The following is a 21,429-nucleotide window of genomic DNA, read 5'->3' on the forward strand; positions in this document are numbered from 1 at the left end:
GACATCCTGAAGCAACTAGTGCTTAGTTTTCCAGCACATAAAGGATTCTGACTGAGAACATGACATAAAATCTTCCTCTGTCGTGGCACAGCAGAGCCAAAGAAAAGAGAGACTTAAGTGCTAGAGCTCTGCCTTCCTTCTGTTGGTGGTGCATGTCCTCACCAGAAGTGCTTCTACCAGCTTGAGGGACAGTGCTGTGAACTCTAAACCTGGCTCACAGCTGGGGCTTTCACCCCGGGTGAGTTGGGGGCTCCAGCTGGGAGCCTGGCCACCATTGGGGCTCTCAGCACCACACGGAGCTCACTGCCAGGAGCCTGGCTGCCCCCGGCCCCTTGCTGCCCCGCATCTTGGGGAGCCCCAGGGGACAGCTGGGCTCCCAGTGTGGAGTCATGAGTCTGGAGCATTGTGAGGAGTGGGGAGTCGAGAGCCCGGGCAATAGCTGGATGCACAGCTGCTGCCCTCCACTTCTCCAGGGGTGACAGCCTCAGCTGTGAGCAGAGCTTGGGGTTCACAGTAGGGAACCTACCCCCCTTTCTTGTCCATTTCAGAGCTCCAGTGGAGCTGTGAAACTGACAAGAATGACAGCAAACAGCCAATGTAAGTAAAGCAGTGTCTACACAGACATGAGCCCCATGCCTCTCATGGAGGTGGAGTTATGTCAGTGCAATAGGGCACTTACATCGGCTGCAGCAAGGCTGTAATTAGATAGATATATGCTGCCTTACATGGACCTAACTTCGTAGTGTAGACCAGGTGCTTTGGGCAGGGCCATGAATGAGGTGGCCTAGCTGGTGAGATGTGCTGCTCATCTTGGCGGCAGGCGCAAGCCCCCAGCTGTTGGGGTGACACCATGGAGGGCCACAGGAATTTGCAGATGGAGAGTGCAACCACAGTGACAAGAAGCTGCCTACAGGTAAACCCCCAGTGACCCACACAGGAGAGCGGAAGAGGCAGGCAGCAAGTGAGAACGAGAGGAGCCCTAGGCTGCAGCACAAAGCGACTCGCACTGCTCTGTCCTCCCTCCCTCAGCCAGGCTCGGCCCCTCTAAGCGGGAGGAGGAGGCCGACCCCTCCCAGAATGCCTCGCGCGCGGCGGAAGCCGGGCGCGCCTGTGAGCTGAGCGGCCGGCTCCCAGCTCGGCGCAAGATGGCGGCGGGCGCCTCGGACCCCCTGGAAGAGATGCTGCTCTTCTCCGAAGAGGTGGATGAGAAGGCGGTCAGCGACCTGGTGGGCTCCCTGGAATCACAGCTGGCCGGCGGGAGGGGCTCCGCCGAGGGCCCCCCCCCTAACAGCAGCCCCCCATCCCACCAGCAGCATGAGCACCAGGGGAGCCTGGTGGAAGGCGGCAGCCCAGTTCAGCAACAGCAGCAAGGGCATCCTGCTCCTCCTCATTTCCCCGGGGCAGGGGAGACCGCCAGGTGTCCAAGTGCCGTGGGCAGCCCACCCCCAGCCCAGGGGGCACCCCCAGCCTTGTCCCTCCCAGCGGCGGCGGCCGGGAGGGGAGCGAGTGTAAACAGTAGTAGCATGCAGCAATCACATGGAGCAGCTCCTTGCAGCAGCAACCCGAGTGCACCTGCTGCCCCTGTCCCACTGCAATCCGCTGCCCCACCTCCGCCTGTTGGCGCCCCAGCCCAGCCTGTCAACAACCACGTGGATGCCAATGCCGCTGCTCCCGCTGTTGGCAGTGGTGCCCGGGAAGTGGAGAGTCCCAGACATGGGTGTAGTCCTCCTGCAGCAGCCGCTGGTGCGGTGAACAGTGTGTTGCTGCTTAACTCCGAGGCCGCCACTGCTGGAGGGTCGCCTGAGGCTGCCGGTGCTGTCACTCCAGTAGCAGCAGCCGCAGCAAGTCGGGAACTTGCAAAGGCGGTAATGCTGAGTAGTACAGCTGCTGCTACTGCTCCTCCTCCTGCTCTCTCTCTTCTCCAGAGACCTGCACTGCATACTGTTCCTCCCGCGGCACACAGTGGGAATGGCACTTCCTCCAGCGCTCCTGTGGTTGTCACTCAGAGTCTAAAGGCTGGTTGTGCCCCAGCAGCAATAACACAAGTTGTCAACCATCAGAATCCGGCTGTCAGCCACAGCAAACCAGACTCCTCCACAGCACAGATTAAACTCCTCACACACAATCCTGCAGTAAATGCACTCAGTAACTCTACCAGTTCTGTTCCTACAATGAACCTTGTCACCCATCCAGCCCAAAGTTCAGTAGCCAACTGTGCCCCTGTAGTGTCCAGCCCGATCACCCTCACTGCTATATCTAAACCCACAGTTAATATTATAGGGCCACCTGGCTCTGCTGTTGGTGTAGCCAAATCAGCCACTGCTGTACCTGTCGTCTCTGCAGTCCCCCAGTCGCTGTCACCCAGGCCTGCAGTGGGCACTGCTCAGAGAATAGTTGCACCACAATTGATTGTTAGACCGCCTCAGCAGACTACAATCCAGTTGCCTCCAGGTTTTACTATACCACCTGGTAAGTGGAAATTACAGGCTTGTTAATCTTTGCTAACCCGTTTTCCTCATTGTGATTTTTCAAAGTTGTGGCTGTGCTACAATTCAAGTACAGAACTATCAAATAAATGTGTGGTACACCAGTAATCACATGTTTTTAAAATGAATTCTGTTCTAATAAACACATTGACATTACTAAAAATATTATTTAATCAATTTAAAATTTGTGGTGGCTAATTTAAAAAAATGTTGTGATGGTTGTTGGGGAGAATTATTTGCTTTGTTAAAGGAAAATGTTAATCATGGTAAGTTATTTAAAAACTGCAGTAAAATAAAACAAAACACTTAACTTTATTTTAGAAGTTGCTGATTTATAGATAGATGTCCTATCTAGTTGTAGGTATAAATTTTGTTAAATTTTCTTTACTACTGCTGACGCTGGGAAAAGTTCTCCACATTCAAGCAGTGTCTGTCCTGATGTGGCTAATCGAATAATCTAATGTAATGCTTTCAATCTCAATACATATATTGTGCTGTGCACCATAGTATCTGGGCCTCTCCCCACATAAGTAGGAGTCACCTCTAATTCCAAAGTAATAATTTCACCCCACTCCCTCTGCTCTTAATGATGATTTCTTAATTATTTAGTCTTGTTGATACTCAAAAATAAACTGTTAGTAGTATCTGGCTTTGTTTTCTAAAAATACTAGTTCAGTAAGGTTGACCATAACTAAAACATTAGCCATATATCCTCATGCCAACAATTCCTGATTTAAATGGCTATTTTATTGTCAGTTTCAAATTTTGAAGGGTGTCCAATGTTGTTTTGTCATGCTTGAGTACTAGTGGTGCAAATAGAGCACAAGTCCTTGCCTCTGAAATTTGGTGATTTATTCAAATGAAGTTTAATTGTTTTTCTTATGCAAATAAAGATTCTTCATCCATTAATACATTGTATGATCTGAAATTGTTTTTCTTGTCTCAGAATTCCTTAAAGTGTTTGACATCAGTTAAGTAAATGAAGTTTATAGACTGGTATGCTTGCTGTGTGTGAATAAAGATTTGTCTTTACTGCAGTGTTTTAAATAGTTGTGAAGTTGACCACAGGTTATGAAACTCCTGACATATTTTTGAAGAATGCTACTGCATACATCAGGCAAATTCTTATGACTTTATGAAGATCTCATTTAACTTGGAACAGATATCAAGCTGCTTTTAGAAAGTGAAAGTGTAATTATGTAGATAGTATATTAGCACACTTTGCTATTGTTTCCTATACTAAGGCATGTATGTCATAACTTACCATCAATTTCAGAAGTTGAATGCTATCATTGCTTTGTTCTACTTTTGGTTGTTAAACAGAAGAGGAAAATGATACTCTTGAAAACAAACATTTTAGAAAATATTGTTGAAAGAAGTTAGTAGCATGCAAACTTATAAATGTTTTTGCTCTATAGAACTACTTGCCAGTAAATCAGTTCAAGTTACTTAAATTTGAATATAAAAATCACAGGCAAGTGTTCTCAGGGGATAAGATGGAGAGAAAATGAAAATATCTATAGTTCGACTGCAAAAGTAATGGACAGCTCTTTACTGGTTTTAAAATAGTGCAGTTTTCATAGAGGAAACTTGTGTTTAAAGCTGAAACTTTAAAAAAATATTCTTTTTTGAGTAGGTCTTCTTAAATTATATCACAAGCTCTTAAAGTCAGCTTCCTGTTTACCTAGCTGGCAGTAAAGCTGAATAATAGCCCATAATATTAGATGCTTCAGATGTGCATATGTTTTTTAAGCATAGATCAATCAAACTAAATATAACAATGTCCTGAACCTGAATTAATCAAATTCATTTTAAAAAGCAAATTGTCATATATGAACATTTATACCCTCATAGCAGTAAATATTTCTACAACTTGAATAACAAACTTATTCATGCATCACAATTACTTTGACTGTCCCATTCAAATATATCCGATTGAAAAATAAGTCTTACAACAGCAAAACAAAAATTCCTATGGAACAAATAGATTGTGATTTTGGGAAGTGCCCATAGGTCCATGTCCTGTAATTAAATTCTGTGAAGTATATTGTATGATCAGGCTGTTAGGTGTAAACTTTCAGAAAAATTTGCATGGATCTGTGCATACTGTTGTGGTGGCTGAATGAACAAATGTCTAATTACATGTCTTAACTGGTCATTTGCATGTACAGTTACCACAACTGTTCAGTTAAATACGGTAATGGTGTGTTCGAATTAGTTGTGCATTTTATACAATGGTGCTGTGGGAAAGACCTCACAACAAATAGGGAAAATCAAATATAGTGAAATTAATTGTAGAAATAGTTTTGTCAAATATGCAAAATAATTAAAAATAATCTTTTCAGTTTGCTTTTTTCATTATAGTAAGTATACGTGGTGTTCTAACAATACTAGGCAAAATAAGTTAAGTGGAAGTCTGATTAAGTTGACAGTGTCCCTTTAAATGGATGCTTTTGTTATATTTTAGTAGTAAATACCAGAAGAAAACACTCAGTTCTAGTTCTTCACCTGCTTTTGTAGTTTAGTCTGTATCTTCCTCTTTGAACTTCCCTACTTGGTGGTATGAAGTGTAGGGACCAGTCACAGCCCAGCTACTTCAGATCTGCTTCTCAGTTAATTTCCATCTTATGTAGGGAAGATTAGGTGTCTCTCCATAAGGTTAATTCACATAAAGAGAAACTACAGTACCTACAAGGATTATACTTGAGCTCAGAGTTTATATGTGTAATCAGATAAATACATGGCTATTAAATCATGTGATGCACCCATGCCACATTCCTTAAAAAAGTGTAATCCCTAACTATGCTTTTAATTTTACTCATATACATTGAGTATGCACAAAACAGTTTTGGCTCTGATTTGTTCTTATGAGTTGTATAGTTTAATTTTTAACTCATGAAAATTAAATGTTTCAAACTGCTTGCAATTGCATATTATATTATTAATAAGTTGTAAATTGAACTAGAACATTAAATTTTATTTGTTTACAAACACATAGCAAAAAGGGTTATTTTCAAAATTAAAATGAGCTCATCTGGTTTGCAAAATAAGTGAAATTTTGGTTTTTATCATCCTGTTTTATTTATTTATTGCAGTATAGGAACAATTATGGTTAACAGTGTTAAGTCAAAAATTAACAGACTAATAAACTGAAAATGCAGCCTGTGCATTAGATTTTGGCCTAGGATATAGGCTCTGCACTTGCAAACACTTATGCACACGCTTAACTTCGTGCATTCAGTGAGACTTTGTCTTCAGTGGGACTACTTGTGGGACATACATTTAAGTTGAATGTAAGTCTTTGCAAGATTGGGGCCCTTAGTTTATAAAAATAAAACCGGACAGGGCCGAGGAAGTTCAGCAGTGGACAAAGGCAAGTGAGGTGATGGGGGAGGGATAGAAGAGTTGGAGTCTGGTTTAGATTCCCAGGACTGGAGCTGGCCACAGTGCAGGGCTAAGACAAATGAGACATCTGTGGGACTCTGTATTGGCACAAGTGTCTCTGCCAGTAGATCCCATTGCTGGATCAGGATTTAAGAATTAAATGCAACTCTCCCCCCGATGCTCTGTTACTGTCTCTAATTACACCTCTAAATTTTGTCACCTTCTTATATACTCAGGTAACCAATTGTTACATTTGTACTGTTCAAATGTAACCAAAATTGTTAAAGCTGTATTTTTAATTGTTTTTCTGCTGATTTTCCCTTACGAAATATCTGATTTTATACTGTAATAAACATATCAGGAATGATGTATGGTGAATGAAGAAGGGAAAATGTTAAGCTACTGCATGTCAGTTCTATTCATAGTACTTACTATTATTTTGATCATTTTCATTAGGTATGGTCTTGGTGCGCACAGAAGCTGGACAGCTTGTAATGGTACCTCAGCAGGTTTTAGCCCAGGCTCAAGTGCAAGCTCAAGTACAAACACAGGGGCAAGGTCCTGCCAGCATCTCACCCAGGCTTTCAGTGCCCACAAGTGGTCCAGTTTTTCGTTTAACAACAACCCAGGTACATTTTTTCATGCTTGTGATTATCATTTTTCTTTATGATCTACCGTTTTTTCTATCACAAACATTATAAAGCCGGGCTTCTTTGCAAACTTGTTCACGTAAACCATTTTTGGACTGAAAACAAATTACAGAGGAGGGAAATATTGTACCTCACCTTTAGCCAAAGTATGGCTTAGTTCCAGGGGTCCAGGAAATTTCTCTATATGTCTACATTTCAGGAGTCCCATATTATAGCTTCTGTTAAGGCCACTTTGGGCTGTGAGTCCAACAGACCTCATAAAGTAAGCAGGATCAAGCTTGGTCAGAACTTGTTTGGAGATCTCCGAGGAAATCATACGTGCTGCTGATTCAATAGGTGACTCTCTTCCTTCTGAGTCAGTACTGATCTAAATCCCCAGCATGGTATATGGGGGCACTGTGCTGTTAAGATTAATTTTTCAAATAAAATGAACAACAGGTGTCCTGCCCTCTTGTAGTCATTAAATGTTGTACATTATTCAAGAGTAAGGGTGGTGATTTGCATGTTGCCTTAAGATTTCAAGTTGGGTGATTGCGTTTTGTGTACCTGAATTTCTCTATTAAATTAAGTTGACTACGGTATCCTTTCCTGCCCCAGAATATTCTGTAGAGTTTGATGTTAAAAAGTTACTGTATTTCCTCACAGAGGTACTAAGATTAATATTAAGTTTCTGATGAGTTTGTAAAGTGCTTTGCGATCCTTCTAGCTAAAAACCCCCAAATCTATATTAATGCAGGTAATTATCATTTAACTAAGTGATGGTACTTCAGGGAGGTTATTCAGCTTTGGCTACTTTGGTCTATAAAACTAGAGATCACTATTTCTGAGCATTGTTATTGCGCAGCTCAGCCCTAGTAATGCTCTTCTGATTTGTGAGGGCAGAGTTAAGATTGCTTTGGTAAGTACTTATGAGTACTATGACTGTGAGTAACCGTGAGCTGCTGTGCTAATGCAATAGCGCCCCCTTTGGTCAGAATTAACTTGGTCTGGGAAGGCAGTTAGTCAGCTCCTCTTAACTGAGTTTCTATGATAGTCCTATTCTGGGCTATGCAGGGTGTTAGTTTCAGTCCTGCTGAGGTGTACGGGTTTCCCTCCTACTTGGTAGGGTCAGCTGATCCTGGTTCCTCAGGGGGTCTCGAACCCCTTTTGTTCTTAAGTCTCTTTTGTGGGATCGGTAGGGGAACCCAGGCCCACCCACTCCACTGGGTTCCAGCTCTGGGCCCTTAAACAAGACAGACCAAATAAGGCCTCAACAACAACTCCTGCTGTGCCCTGAGCGCCTTTCTATCTCCCTTGGTTCTGTAGGCTTCTCCAGCCTGTACATCAGTGGTACCCAAACTTTTCCTGTCATGCCCCCCCCTTACCAGTAATGGAATCTGTCCGTGCCCCCCCTCCATTACTGCAGAGGAGCTTGGGCTGGGGGCTGAACTGGGGATGTGGCAGGAGATGGGATTAGAGGTGGAGCTGGCCTGGGGCTGGAGAGGGAATGAGGGCAGAGCTGGGCTAGAGGTGGAGTGAGGCTGGGGCTGGAGCTGGGCTGGAAGCAGAGCAGGGCTGGGTGGCACTCCCTCCCACCCCCTGTGCGGGGTGGCCTGGGCTTCGCTGCATGTCCCTCCAAATGTTCTTCCATGCTCTCCTAGGGAGACGTATCCCACAGTTTTGGGACTACTGCCATACATCCAGTCATCCCTTTTCTCGAGTGTTGTCTCTCGGCAGCTTCTCACCAGCTTGCTGGCAGGACTTTCGTTATCCAGCCTGCTTGCTCCTTTAGTAGCCATCCGACATTATAAGATTGTATATTTAGACATATCCTATGTAAAGTTAGAGAGAAAATGGTTTACATGGGAGCTCAACTTTTGAACACAATACTACAGAAAAGATATTAACAATCGGAGGGAGTTGAGAAAAGATAAAAACTTGTAAGGAACCGTTAAGAGGACTGAGCATGTCTAATATGACCGTTTGAGGAGATGATCACGAGCATGAGGATGACAAGCCTGTTAAAGAGTAGTCTTCGGAATTATGTGGAATACTGGGGGTGGAAGGTTGGAAAAAGTCATTAAGAAAAAAAAGATTCGGTGGCTTTGTGGGAGGCTTCTCTGAAACAGGCCTAAGCACAATGTTGCCACGCTGCTTTGGATTTTGTGTAGATAGGATGTAGTTCTTTGTATTGAAGAGGCACATAATCATAAGTGCAGCGGATCTCAAACTATTCCAGACAGACTATGGAAGCGGTGTGGGCCAAGGGATGTGCTGGCTGCCGCTTCCCGCAGCCCCCATTGGCCTGGAGCGGCGAACCGCAGCCAGTGGGAGCTGCGATTGGCCGAACCTGTGGACGCTGCAGATAAACAAACCATCCCAGCCCGCTTTCCCTGATGGGCTGCGTGCCAAAGGTTGCCGATCCCTGTCCTAGAAGTTGTGATTTCAACATTTTACAGTGGCAGTACTGGAACAATAGGATTGTTGCTAGTCAGGGATTCGTGTGCATTGAGACAACAGTATGGTATCTGCCTAGACTGTCATATTGGTCTGTTTCATGAGCACCACATTTGTTTACTCTTATCAATTAATAAAGGCAATGAAATGATTAAAGCAATCTTTTGGAGGCTTGAATTTAATTATTCTGGAAATAGCCGATAATTTTTTCTCTTCTGCTGCCAGTGACTTTTATTTGTATATATTTGGTCCAGAAAATATGTTTTAAAACATTTGACTAGAACCATTTTTTTAAAGCCAGAAAACAGTGAATCCCTTAAATAATAAAGGCTTTACTACATAAGAACTACACTTGTATTTGATTCTTATAGAAGACTTATTTCCTGAGGCTGTTGAACTCATTGCTTTTCTGGAGGAAATGTTTAATGACAAATATTGTGCTAAGCTTTTAGAAATGGCTGCGTCTTCAGGTTTGGTTTTTTTATGTTTTTCGTTTGAATAATGATGATTGATCAAGGAGAAGAATCTAATTCAAGAAGTACAGCAAATAATGTATACTGAAAACAAAATTGTCTTCCAGCAATTCTATAATTGACAGGTTTTTTTTCCTGTTCCAGAATACAGTTCTGACTTGTCAGAAAGCTGGAGCCGCCCAGCTGAGCAACAGGAGGGATAGCTCAGTGGTTTGAGCATTGGCCTGCTAAACCCAGGGTTGTGAGTTCAATCCTTGAGGGGGCCACTTGGGCATCTGGGGCAAAATCAGTACTTGGTCCTGCTAGTGAAGGCAGGGGACTGGACTTGATGACCTTTCAGTTCTATGAGATAGGTACACAACCCCCTCCACCGCCCCAGTGAAAATCTGTAAGGGTACGGGAAATATTTTCTGCGCGGATGTTGTTAGGCCTGTAAAGTAAAATCTCCAGGAGTCCTGTTCTTCTCAGTCATTCAAACTGAGACAAATTGCACTAATCATTGGCTCAGAACAGTCTGAATGTACACATATGTTGTCTTGGACTAACCAGAAGAACAGCACAAGACAGACAAATATAACAAAAATAATGCCGCATTGCTGCTTAATTTCGTTTCAACTTCTGCCTAGATCCTTTAATCAGTTACATACATATCTCTCCATCATGCTGATGCAGATGAGTATCATTATCTTTGCACCAGATATTAAAATATCTCAGTCATTATGTATACCTTGAATCTGTAATTTAAGGTATTCTCTTTAGATTATATTTTAGAATGTTATTTTTTTTAAGTGCATAGAATTTTGTGATCTTCTATTTACTGGTCATCAAGGCTGAGTCTTACTCTGAGAAAACAGTGGATGTTTTGACTTTGGCTGTCAGACAGTTTAGACTCCTTGCTCCTATGTAACCAAGCGCTGAAAATAGTTGTCCTGCTGCTAAGGTCCTACAGTCTGTGTAAGAGAGGCTTTGACCTTCTTATTCTTGTGGTAAATATGATAGACCCTTTTTTATAAGTGGGACATTCGTTTTCTATTCAAATCTGAGGAGAGATGGTTGGAGGACTGTCATATTTAACACCCAAAGTCAAATGTGGTTGTTTACTCAGTTTTTCCGTTAAGGCTTGAAACCATTTTCAGGGTCATATTTGTAACACAATTTGTTATTACACCTTAAATAATCATAAACTGTGTTAAGAAACCATATTATAAACTACCTAGCTCAGTGGTGGTGAGGCAACACCACTATAGTTAAGGTTGCATCGCAACTTTTGTTTAAAGATCAACCTTTCTAAGTCCTCTAAAATCAACATGCTTAGATTCCTTTTTAATTTGGTTTGCAGGGCAGGGTCATTGACCCAAATTTGGGGTCATATGAGCAAGGGGTTGAAGAGATAAAAGCTCTGAAACAAAAAGCCATTATTCAAAAAGTTTCTAAGTGGGTTTTGTGTGCTGATCTAGAGATCAAAGTATTGATGTGATGTAGGTCAAAATGGTTTCAATCTGTAGAATTTTACCCAAGGTAGTGCATGGCACCCACTAAATCTTTGGGGATTCAAGTTGAGAATGATATTTAAGAACATGTACACCTGTTTGCTTTTGTAAATGTGTAGTTTAGATTGATTACTGTGCACATGTATCAGTAAAGAAACAGTGAGAGAGTTTCTAGGCAGCCACTTTATGCTTGCTTGTATAGTTCAAGGTTTTGTGCCAACACCGTTGCCCAGATGAAAACCTGACCACTGAATTTTCTAGTCTGAACCTTTGTACACCCCTAAAAGTTTTAATAGCTCAGGGTGCTTAAGCCAAGTTGTCTCTGTTATAATATAACATGTATTTATTTTATGGCGCGGTTTACTGTGAATACAGTAGAATAGCCAGCATCTGGTCTAACCAAAATTTTTGTTTTATTGGATGAGGAGGAGCCGGAGACAGAGACACAGAGAGAGAGAGAGAGTGTGTGTGTGTGTGCGCGCGCGTGCGCGTGCGGAGGAGGGGAAGGTGGCAGTGGTTATTTGAAAAAATCTGTACTTTACTAGCCCCTGGGGGATTGTTGGAGCAAGTGGGTATTTCCTGATCTCAGGGCAGATTAATGTAGTGTTTCCAAAATGCATAGCATGGAGGTTTGGAACTGGACTGCTGAGGGGAAAAATGTGTGCTGCCAGGGTTGCTAGTCTGTGGATTCTGTGTGATTGCTGGATCATGAGGTTGCAGAAGTTCGTGAGAGAGCAAGGGAGTACACCATGACACAGGGATTGCTGACTACAGGCTGATTTGGGTGGAGAGAGGTGGCCTGCGTTGGCATCATATTTTGCCCATTCTGCAGCGTCTAACTGATGACTTAAGCTCAGGTTGTGTTCTTCCAAACGCTGTGGTAATTCACTTGCATGCAAATGATCTGGGCCTTATTCCTGGTGTGGAAACCTCATAAATGTATGAGAGCAGATTTGGACTGCATCACAGATTTGTGCCCAGGAGCTATGATAATTTTCTCTGATTTCTCTGAGCATTTTAATAATTGCTACAGCAGCAATATGAAAATTATTAATAAGTTTTGGAAGAACATTAATCAGGAAATTAGAGGGTTAATCACTGACCAGACTATACATACTGTATGTCATAGAAACATTAGCAGCTCTGACACCTCAGTTTCCTGGAGATGGGGTGCATCTATTGGATGGGGGCTAGAGTATCTTTCTCTCAAACATAAAACTCAGTATTTTGAACAGAAATCCTGTCTGTGATTTCTCTTGCTGGCCCCTCCACAAGCGCCATCCTCCAACCATTCTGAAACATGATCAGGAACACCCCTTCGCTCTAACATAGTTGATCTTTGTTTCAGGCATTGCATGTGAGTTGGGGTATAGGAGGGGGAAGTAAGGACAATAGAAACATTCGTATACCAGGGAGTGGAGACTGCAGGGACAGGCATTCCCTGCTTGGGGTGGAGTGGGATGGGGCCTGGGTACAGTAGTGGGCAGGAGGTGGGAACACAGTGAATGGGTTAGGGGCATGGCTGGGGAGGTGTGCCAAAGCAGGGCTAGTGGGGCACAGCTTTGTGTGCATATGGGGAGGGGCGGGGTGTGTGTGTGTCTGACTCCATATGCCAGTTGTGGGACATGAGATATACAACTACCTAAATGACTACCAGCTCCTACCAACAACATATCTTTTCTGATTAAAAACACAAGGAAATTCAATAGCAATAAACTACATTAATGTAGATTTAAGGTTGCTTGGTGGTATTTCATAACTTCCAAGAATGTTGAGCTGAACAAAACTCAAACATCTGAAAACCAGAAAATGCACAGTTAAGGTTGCCCATGCAAACCTAACTCTGCTCTCTTTCAGCAATGTCCCAATATGCTCTATTAACATTTATACCTTTACTCAGCCAGCTCCACAGCTGCTGAAATATACAAGCTTTTCACTCCTTTCACAGCCCAGTCACTCTCACCCACAGGATTCCACCTAACACTATTAAAGGACGAAGAGGAAGAAAAAGGGGTTGCCCTTGCCACCTTCCCTCTCTCCTCTTCAAGCAATGCCTCAGTATGCACATACTCACACTGGCCCATGGCATAAGAAGATTCAGGAGATTCCAGGCCCTGGTGTACACTCACACACTTAGCCAAAGCCCCAGAAAAAAATACCACACATACACAAGTTAAGATTCACTTCAGAGACTTTTACAACTCACTTACACTTACTCATAGGATACCGTCTCTATCTGCACTTTCACTTAACCATCACTAAAGCATTACAGTCCTCTCATATTCCACTTTACTGCTGACAGTATCCTTTATAACAAAAGCCCTATGCCCTGCTATTGACATCACCTACACAATTCTGCATAGAAGGGATGCATACTGGATCCTGCAGGTATATATGCAACTTTTCCCTTTGCTCACACACGAGAAGGTGGAAAATATAGATCTCATGTCACAATCATAGCTTTGTCACACACATCAAAGTAATCTGCAGATCTAACAAACACATCTCTACCCCCTAATCACTGCCTCCACCATTGAGTATAGCTACACCTGACACCAACTACACTCACTTTACCTGGAGTGCATGCAGATAATAAATCCTTAGACTGTGCTCATATCCGCTCACTAATGACAGTACTTTTCGTAATAAAACCTCTGGGCCTTACTGATTATATAACATACACAATTCTGCATAGAAATGATACATACAGGATTCTGAAGATACATATGCGTCTCTTCACTTTGCTCACACACAATGGAGGGTGCAAAACATAGATCTCATGTCATAATCACAGCTCCGTCATTCACCTCAAAGTAATCCACACACGTCTTTGTTTCACAAATACACCTTTACCAAGCAGTCCCAACTGCTGCCTCCACCATTTAGTGTGGGTACATCCAATGCACTGACTGCACCTGGAGTGCATGCAAATAATTCCCATTGGCTATAGGGAAGTAGAGGGAAGGTGTCATGGACTACTCCCTCCTCCCCTCCCCCCTTTGTCCTTTAATAGCGTAAGGCGGAATCCTGTGGGTGAGAGTGAATGGCTTTTAAAAAGAGGAGCTTGTACATTTCAGCATGTGTGTCTTAATGGGGATATTTGGGCATTGCTGAAAGAGGGCAGAATAAAGATGGCTAGGAACCATTTCCTGGTTTTCAGAAGTTAGTTTTGCTCAATTCAGTGCTCTGCAAAGGGATGACATACCACCAGGCAATCTTAACTCTGTGTCAATGTAGCTTTTGCTATTGAATAAAAGCACAGCATTGGCTAACATGAATGTTTCAGAGAAAAAATATCTTCACACTGTACCAAGGAAAATTGTCCTGTAAGTATACCAGACTACAACAATGTTTGAAAATTGCTATCTGGCAGTTAGTGGTATCATTTGGGGTGTTTCATAATCTCAACATGCTCTTACCTTTGAATGTGTAGGAAAATGAAGGATAACAACGTAAGAACAGCCATACTGCGTCAGACCAATGGTCTATCTAGTCCAGTATCTTGTCTTCCAACAGGATTAGTGCCACATGCTTCAGAGGGAATGGACAGAACAGAGCAATTATCGAGGGATCCATCCCCTGTCGTCCAGTCCCAGCTTCTGGCAGTCAGTGGTTTAGGGACACCCAGAGACATAGTGTTGTGTCACTGACCATCTTTGCTAATAGCCATTGATGGACCTATTCTTCATGAATTTATCTAATTCTTTTTTGAATGCAGTTACACTTTTGGCCTTCACAGCATAGTGTGGCAACGAGTTCCACAGTTGATTGGGCATTGCGTGAAGAAAGTGCTTCCTTTTGTATGTTTTAAACCTGCTGCATATTAATTTCATTGGGTGACCCCCTGATTCTTGTGTTATGTGAAGGGGTAAGTAACTCTTCCCTATTCATTTTCTTCACAGCATCCAGGATTTTATAGATCGCTATCATATCCCACCTTAGTTGTCTCTTTTCTAAGCTGAACAGTCTGTCTTTTTAATATTTCCTCATATTGGAAGCTGTTCCATAGCCCTTTTGTGTACCTTTTCCAATTCTAATATATCTTTTTTGAGATGTGGCCACCAGAATTATACACAGTATTAAAGGTGTGAGCATACCATGGATTTACATAGTGGCATTATGATATTTTCTGTCTTCTTATCTATCCCTTTTCTAATGGTTCCTAACATTTTGTTACCTTTTTTTATTTCAAGTGCACATTGAGCAGATGTTTGCTGAGAACTATCCACAATTGACTCCAAGATCTCTTTCTTGAGTGACAAGAGCTAATTTAGACCCAATCATTTTTTATGTATAGTTGGGATTATGTTTTCCAATGTGCACTATGGGTACTCTGCACCACTTAGGACTAAATCAAGAATTGCCTCCCCCCTTGTGAGTTCCGGGACTAGCTGCTCCAAAAAAGCAGTCAGTAATGTTCTACAAATTTTATCTTTGCATCCTGTCCTGAGGTCACATGTATCCATTCAATATGTGGATAGTTGAAATCCCCCATTGTTACTGGGTTTTCTGTTTTTGTAGCCTCTCTCATCCCCCTGAGCATTTCCCAGTCACTGTCACCATCTTGATCAGGGAGTCAGTAGTATAGTCCTACAGCTATACTCTTCTTCAAGCATGGAATTTCTATTCATAGAGATTTTGTGGTACAGTTTCATTCATTTAAGAGTTTTACTATATTTGACTCTGCTTTCTTTCGCATACAGTGGCCCTCCACCCCCAACCAATGCAACCTTCTCTGTCATTCCTGTATATTTGGTACCTTGGTATTACCATGTCCCATTGATTATCATCATTCCACCAAGTTTCTGTGATGCCTATTATATCAATATTCTCATTTTATACCAGGCATTCAAGTTCACCCATCTTTGTAGTTAGACTTCTAGCATCTGTGTACAAGCACTTATAAAAGTTGTCAATATTTAGTTGATACAGTCTTTACATAATCCCCTACTATTTTTTCCACAGGACCTGTGTCTCATTCAGTGCATAAATTGAACATACAAAGGGCAGAATTAAGGTTGCACAGGCAACCATACATCTTGCATTTCCTAAAATTTGAGTGCTTGACTTTGCAACCTAAATAACTTTTGTTTAACATTTTTGTATGTAATAAAGAATAGGCCATGCCACAGAAACTTGAAATATTATTTGACTCACTTGTCAGTTTTGTGGATGGAGGGAATGCAGTAAACATACTACAGCAATATTTTAATACAGCTTTTATAACAGTCTTGCATGAAATTCACACAGAAGTTAGACAAATGCCTTTTAAAAAGAATACTTTGGCATCTGTTAGCCTTGGATTCCCTCCTTGGCTCTTCCATTGATGTGTGACCTTGTGCTAGACAGTTAACTTCCCCTGCCTCAGTTTACCCTTGTGTAAAATGGGAATAATACCTACCTTTATAGGTGGTGTGAGTGACTGTGGGGAAGAGAAGTTGAGTGGAGGACTATACACTCTCTGTAGCACTGTAATCTGTGCCTGTGTTTCCTAGCAGAAGTCTGGAAAACTGCTCCAGGAGGAGCTATACTGTCAGCGAGAGAGGATCAACAGAGCAACAGTAACCCTTGTAGGATGGCACACATCTCTGAGTCAATTTAGTGCCAAGCTAGGAAAGATCATGGAGGACAAGAATAAATTACAGAAGGATGTGCAGCATATAAATAAATGAGTTCAGATCAGTACAATAAGATTTAATTAAAATAAAATTCAGAATCTCAAGATTGCAGAATGCTATATAGAAAGCTGTGATTCAGAGAAAGATGCATACAATGTGTTTACATTGGAAATGTAGTCATCTTGTGAACATAAATTGCCACTTATTTCAATACTTTATTTCAATTAAAAAAAATAAATAAATCTTGAATAGGTGCAGTGACATTTCTAATCTTTCCGCATGGGTAAATTCTAAGATTTTATTGCATTGCTGAAACATTTCATATATTAGAAAGTAAATAGTTTTTCTTTCATTAAACAATTATTGTAGTTTAATATAATTTTAATTTAAATCTGATTTTAAGATTATGGAAAAATAATTATTTTATATTAACTGCAGTTTTTAGCACTCTTATAGTAACATATTACAGGGAAATTTAATATTTTTCTGAACATGAACATAGATTGTTGTATGTTCCTGTCACTAGGGGGAGTCTGTCTTCTCTTTTCTTGATTATATTTCTCCTATAAGTGTCTCTCTCTTACTGTATCCTTATGGAAATTTATTGTTGTTTTGTGGACCTTATCTGCATCATGGAGGCGATGCCCTTTGGGGAGAATGACATCTGATCTGATTGTAATAAGAGTGCTTTGTGCCTTATTTATATTCTTGGAGAATATAACTAGAGAAAAAGCCCTCTAATGAAACTGGAAAAGCACTTGGCATTTTTAAAATAAATACCTTGTCATAACAGCTGTACAGTATTTTACTCTCTTTATTCCATGTTTCTGTGTAAATTTGATGTAATTCTTCCTATGTTCTGTGATTGAGCATTGTGATATTTGGTTATTTTAACAGTGTTTTTATGTTGTGGAATTTTCAAATCCTGTAGGTTGTAGTTTTGGTACGCAATTTTTATAAAGTGAGAAAGCACAATCTGTAATTCCATGAAGTTTTAGTTTCATTACTGCTCCATTTTGAAATCATAGATGTCAATTATGGGAAAATAAACCAAGAGTATTGATATTTTATTTACCAAGTAAATTACTTGAATTATTATAATCTTCAAAGAGTCTTTAAAAGTATGTTATGCCTACTGCTTTTTAGCCTTTGAAATAACATTGGAGAAAGCAGCACTGCACTTGGTTTTGAAGTACCATACTTGTGAAATTTTAAAAAGTAGGTAGGTGCTGCCATCTAGTTTTTCACTGATAGCTTTCTTTTGTCTGTTTTCCATTTTCAGTTTATGTAGTTCAGAGCTTTATTTGTTTCTGAATGCTTTAAGCCAAATTTCCTGCTCTTTGTTTGTGTTTCTTATTAGTCAGACTGCTGCTACCTGCATAAATAAAAAGTAAAAAATAATGGTACTTTCAGTAATCTGAAACTGGTGGTAAAATTACAGTTCCAGTGTATACCAGTGAAATAGAAATGTGAGTTGTAGATTTAAAAAAAAAAAATCTTATATGCAATATTAGACCCTGATTCTATAGATGTTTTACCCATATACGTAATCTCTTTAAATGCAAACATACCTTAATGTTAATGTTTAATGAACTGCCTTTGTATCAGTGAAACTTAACATAGAACTAAAACTGTCAGCAAGGATCTGAAGAGTCTTCGCTGTTAATTCTTTGTGTTGTTTGCCCTGCATGTGACACATCAAGTTTTCTGTGGGAATATTTGGTCATCATTGATCAGCCTGATGCTTTTCCGGAGTTGGTTAAATCTTATTTTAGTCATCACTTTTGAGAATTAAATTTCTGATAGCCTTAATGTACTTTCAGATAACACCAGGTGCCGTGTAGTCAAATGTTAATGTGTTCATACCTTCTCTTTGCAGTGCATTTTGAATTGTTATGGCTTATCTTTACAGACAAGAGCACTCCCAATCCTATCATTTAGTTTCAGGAAGAGTTAACCTAACACATATCCAGTGTTTTTCCACAGTGAGTAACTGGATCTCTTTTTCAAGTTGTCTCTCTTCATTTATGTTATTTAAAGAAATACTTGTCCATGTTAATAGGTCCCAAAATATACCTATTTTAAAGTGTCACTTACCTTCTGTTCTCCCTAACAATTAAAAAAAATATTCCTAGAATATTTGGATATGCCCGGGAGAAGGAAATTTAGCCTTGTTTGAATGCTGAAAGGTAAGCTGCCAGCATGTGAGGAAATATTAGTACTAGATGTGTAGGTGGGAGACCAATAGATATGGTGGAGGAGGGTTGACTGTGCTTTTTTTCTGTGAGGTCTAGGCTAGAGTTCACCATCTTTCCGCCTTTTGTTCACCTTGGATATATAATTATTCTATAAGAAAAATTTAACCACTGGTACATGTAAATTCTACTATTTATGTACTTGGAATATTCTTACATAGCAATTTAAACATACATAGGATATTACACACACACACACACACACATACACACAAACTACATTAAAATAACATTCTTAAGGTTCTAAATAAAAAGTTAAGAAATGCTAGAATTAAGGTTTCCTGTGTAACCTTAATTAAATCCCCTTGTGCATATATGTGTTATGATAGTCTTTAGTTACGTGATCACATACTGTTTTTTCCATAGGACTCCAACCTCATTCAGTACACTGGAGGGATTGTGCTCACTTAATGAGCAGTTGTTCAATATTTTGTTTTATGGTCATTGTTCAGTATGTGAAACCAGGTTGTATTTATAGCACACTATATAAACCGTGCTCTGAAGACAGAGTTACTAATTTCCTCAGGTTTCAGAGTAGCAGCCGTGTTAGTCTGTATCCGCAAAAAGAACAGGAGTACTTGTGGCACCTTAGAGACTAACAAATTTATTAGAGCATAAGCTTTCGTGGGCTACAACCCACTTCAGGGTTTTCTGTGGTACACAACGCTATAATGTCTGAGTGCTTCACAAACAGTAATGAATTGATTTTCACAACACCTCTGTGAATTGAAGGTGGTGGTATTATCCCCATTTTACAGATGGTGAACTGAGGCACAGCGAGATTCAGATAAAAATTATCCATTAATTTTAGATGCCCAATTTGAGACACTCAGGACCTGATTTTTCTTAGTAATTAGCATTATATAGCACTTTATATTTTCATAACGCAACTCCCATTGAATTCAGTTGCAGCTGTGATCACTCAGCACATCTGCAAATGTAACCATAGGGTCTCAAGTCAGGCACTCATAAAATGAGGAACATACAGTTAGTGACCAATTATGAAGAAATTGGGTTAAGTCAGTGGTTCTCAACTGGCAGCCCGCAGGCTGCTTGCGGTCCAGTCAGCACACAGCTGTGGCCCACGTGACATTTTCAGGGCCATACAGGTAGTATATATATTGTTATGGATGCGGCCCACAGAGAGCCCACAATGGTAAATAGGTTGAGAACCACTGGGTTAAATGACTTGACTAGTATCACAAAATAAACTCTCTAGCAGAGGCAAGGATAGAATTCAGTTCGCCAGGGCAACATTCAACTGTCTTAACTATGAAACCGTCCTTTCTCTTCCTGCAGTCCCCTGTCTCATTCACTACTACACGTTGCCACTTCTGCAACAAATGAAGCAAGGGTCCCTCAGACAAATGTCTCCTTCACTATACAACCCCAGATCATCCCCAGAGCAGATTTATCTGGCACTGATGAGGCAGGGGTCCTAAGGCAAGAAAAATAGTATGAGATCATATAATTGCAGACTTTCATAGTGTATATGCACAAAGGGTTCAAATTAAGGATGCACAGACAATGTTTATTCTGTCATTTCCTAACTTGAATGTGTGACTTTGCACCTTTAGTAATGTTCTTTTAACATAGTTATTTTTGTGTAATTTCCTAGGTTTTTCAAAAAACAAACTGAAAGAACAGAAGTTTCATCATGTACCATCATATCGATACCCACATGAATCATCAGCAGAATTGGAACCTTTAGACTTCCATCACAGACCACTTGAACCGATAGAGAGTCGTAGGATATTTTCCTTTGTTTGAGGGGGATGAGACACTTTACTAGTGGGTTTCAAAGATACTTGCTGACATAAGAGAAGTGGTGAGACTCAGGGGTCTTGGGTTCCATTCCAGGCTCTAGAGGGGAATGCGGGAACTTCTGCCATCCCCCTGCGTCCTGTTCCAGTCCTGTGTTTTCCCCATCCTGGCTCCTCATCCCAGACTGTCTCCTCATGCTTCTTCTGATCCCAGGTCCAGTCTCCCTCTATGTTCACTTATAGTCCCAGTTTTCCCCTCCTCACCAGCGAACCTGTAGTCCCAGTCTCACCCACCAGTGCTCCGTGTCCCATTCTGCTCCCCACTGCCCCATCCTTACCTCCTCACCCCCAGTCCAGCTCTTCTCCCCTCTGCATAAAAATCAGGGTGTATCCTGAGCCCAGCAAGTGGGGCTTTTGAGAGCACAGGGGAGAGAGTCTCTCTGCTTTCATTTCTAGTGCCCTGTCTACATTTCTAGTGCCCTGCCCCAGCTTGGCCCACAGAAGCACAGAGCTACAGTTGCAGAGAAAGTCCTGCTCAGTCCTCTGCAGCCCCAGGCTGGAGTATGCTCATTGTAGACAGAATCTGCAGAGATTTTAAAGCTGCAAAGATCTAGCAAATCTTTACTAAGCATGTGTGAACTGCAGTTTTTTGAAGGCTTATACTTTGACCAAATTTGGGTGGATTTTAATGGGAATAATAACAAAAAGCACACCCTCTCCAGCAATATTTCAAGTCCGTGCTCTAAAGTGTGGGTGTACTAGCATATCTTAAAAAAAAAATCAGATTTTTTTTTTATTGGCAAAACCATTAATTTTTTACTAACTTTGTTCTTGAAAACAGGTGACCTATTTGGGCTGAAAAAAATGTCTTTTT

At 41.2% G+C, this 21,429-nt stretch overlaps 1 protein-coding gene across 1 annotated transcript in view; it reads left to right on the plus strand.

Moving 5' to 3' along the window:
- The first annotated feature begins 1,145 nt into the window (after positions 1 to 1,145).
- The window catches only part of LOC135888686 (transcription initiation factor TFIID subunit 4-like), a 207,145-nt gene continuing 186,861 nt past the window's right edge, over positions 1,146 to 21,429 (plus strand). The window contains exons 1-2 of the mRNA XM_065416440.1: positions 1,146 to 2,469; positions 6,327 to 6,499. Coding sequence (XP_065272512.1) covers positions 1,146 to 2,469; positions 6,327 to 6,499 — 1,497 coding nt within the window. The remainder of the gene's footprint in view (positions 2,470 to 6,326; positions 6,500 to 21,429) is intronic.

This window comes from Emys orbicularis, chromosome 14, assembly GCF_028017835.1.
Source record: "Emys orbicularis isolate rEmyOrb1 chromosome 14, rEmyOrb1.hap1, whole genome shotgun sequence".
In the NCBI taxonomy this organism is placed as follows: domain Eukaryota; kingdom Metazoa; phylum Chordata; order Testudines; family Emydidae; genus Emys; species Emys orbicularis.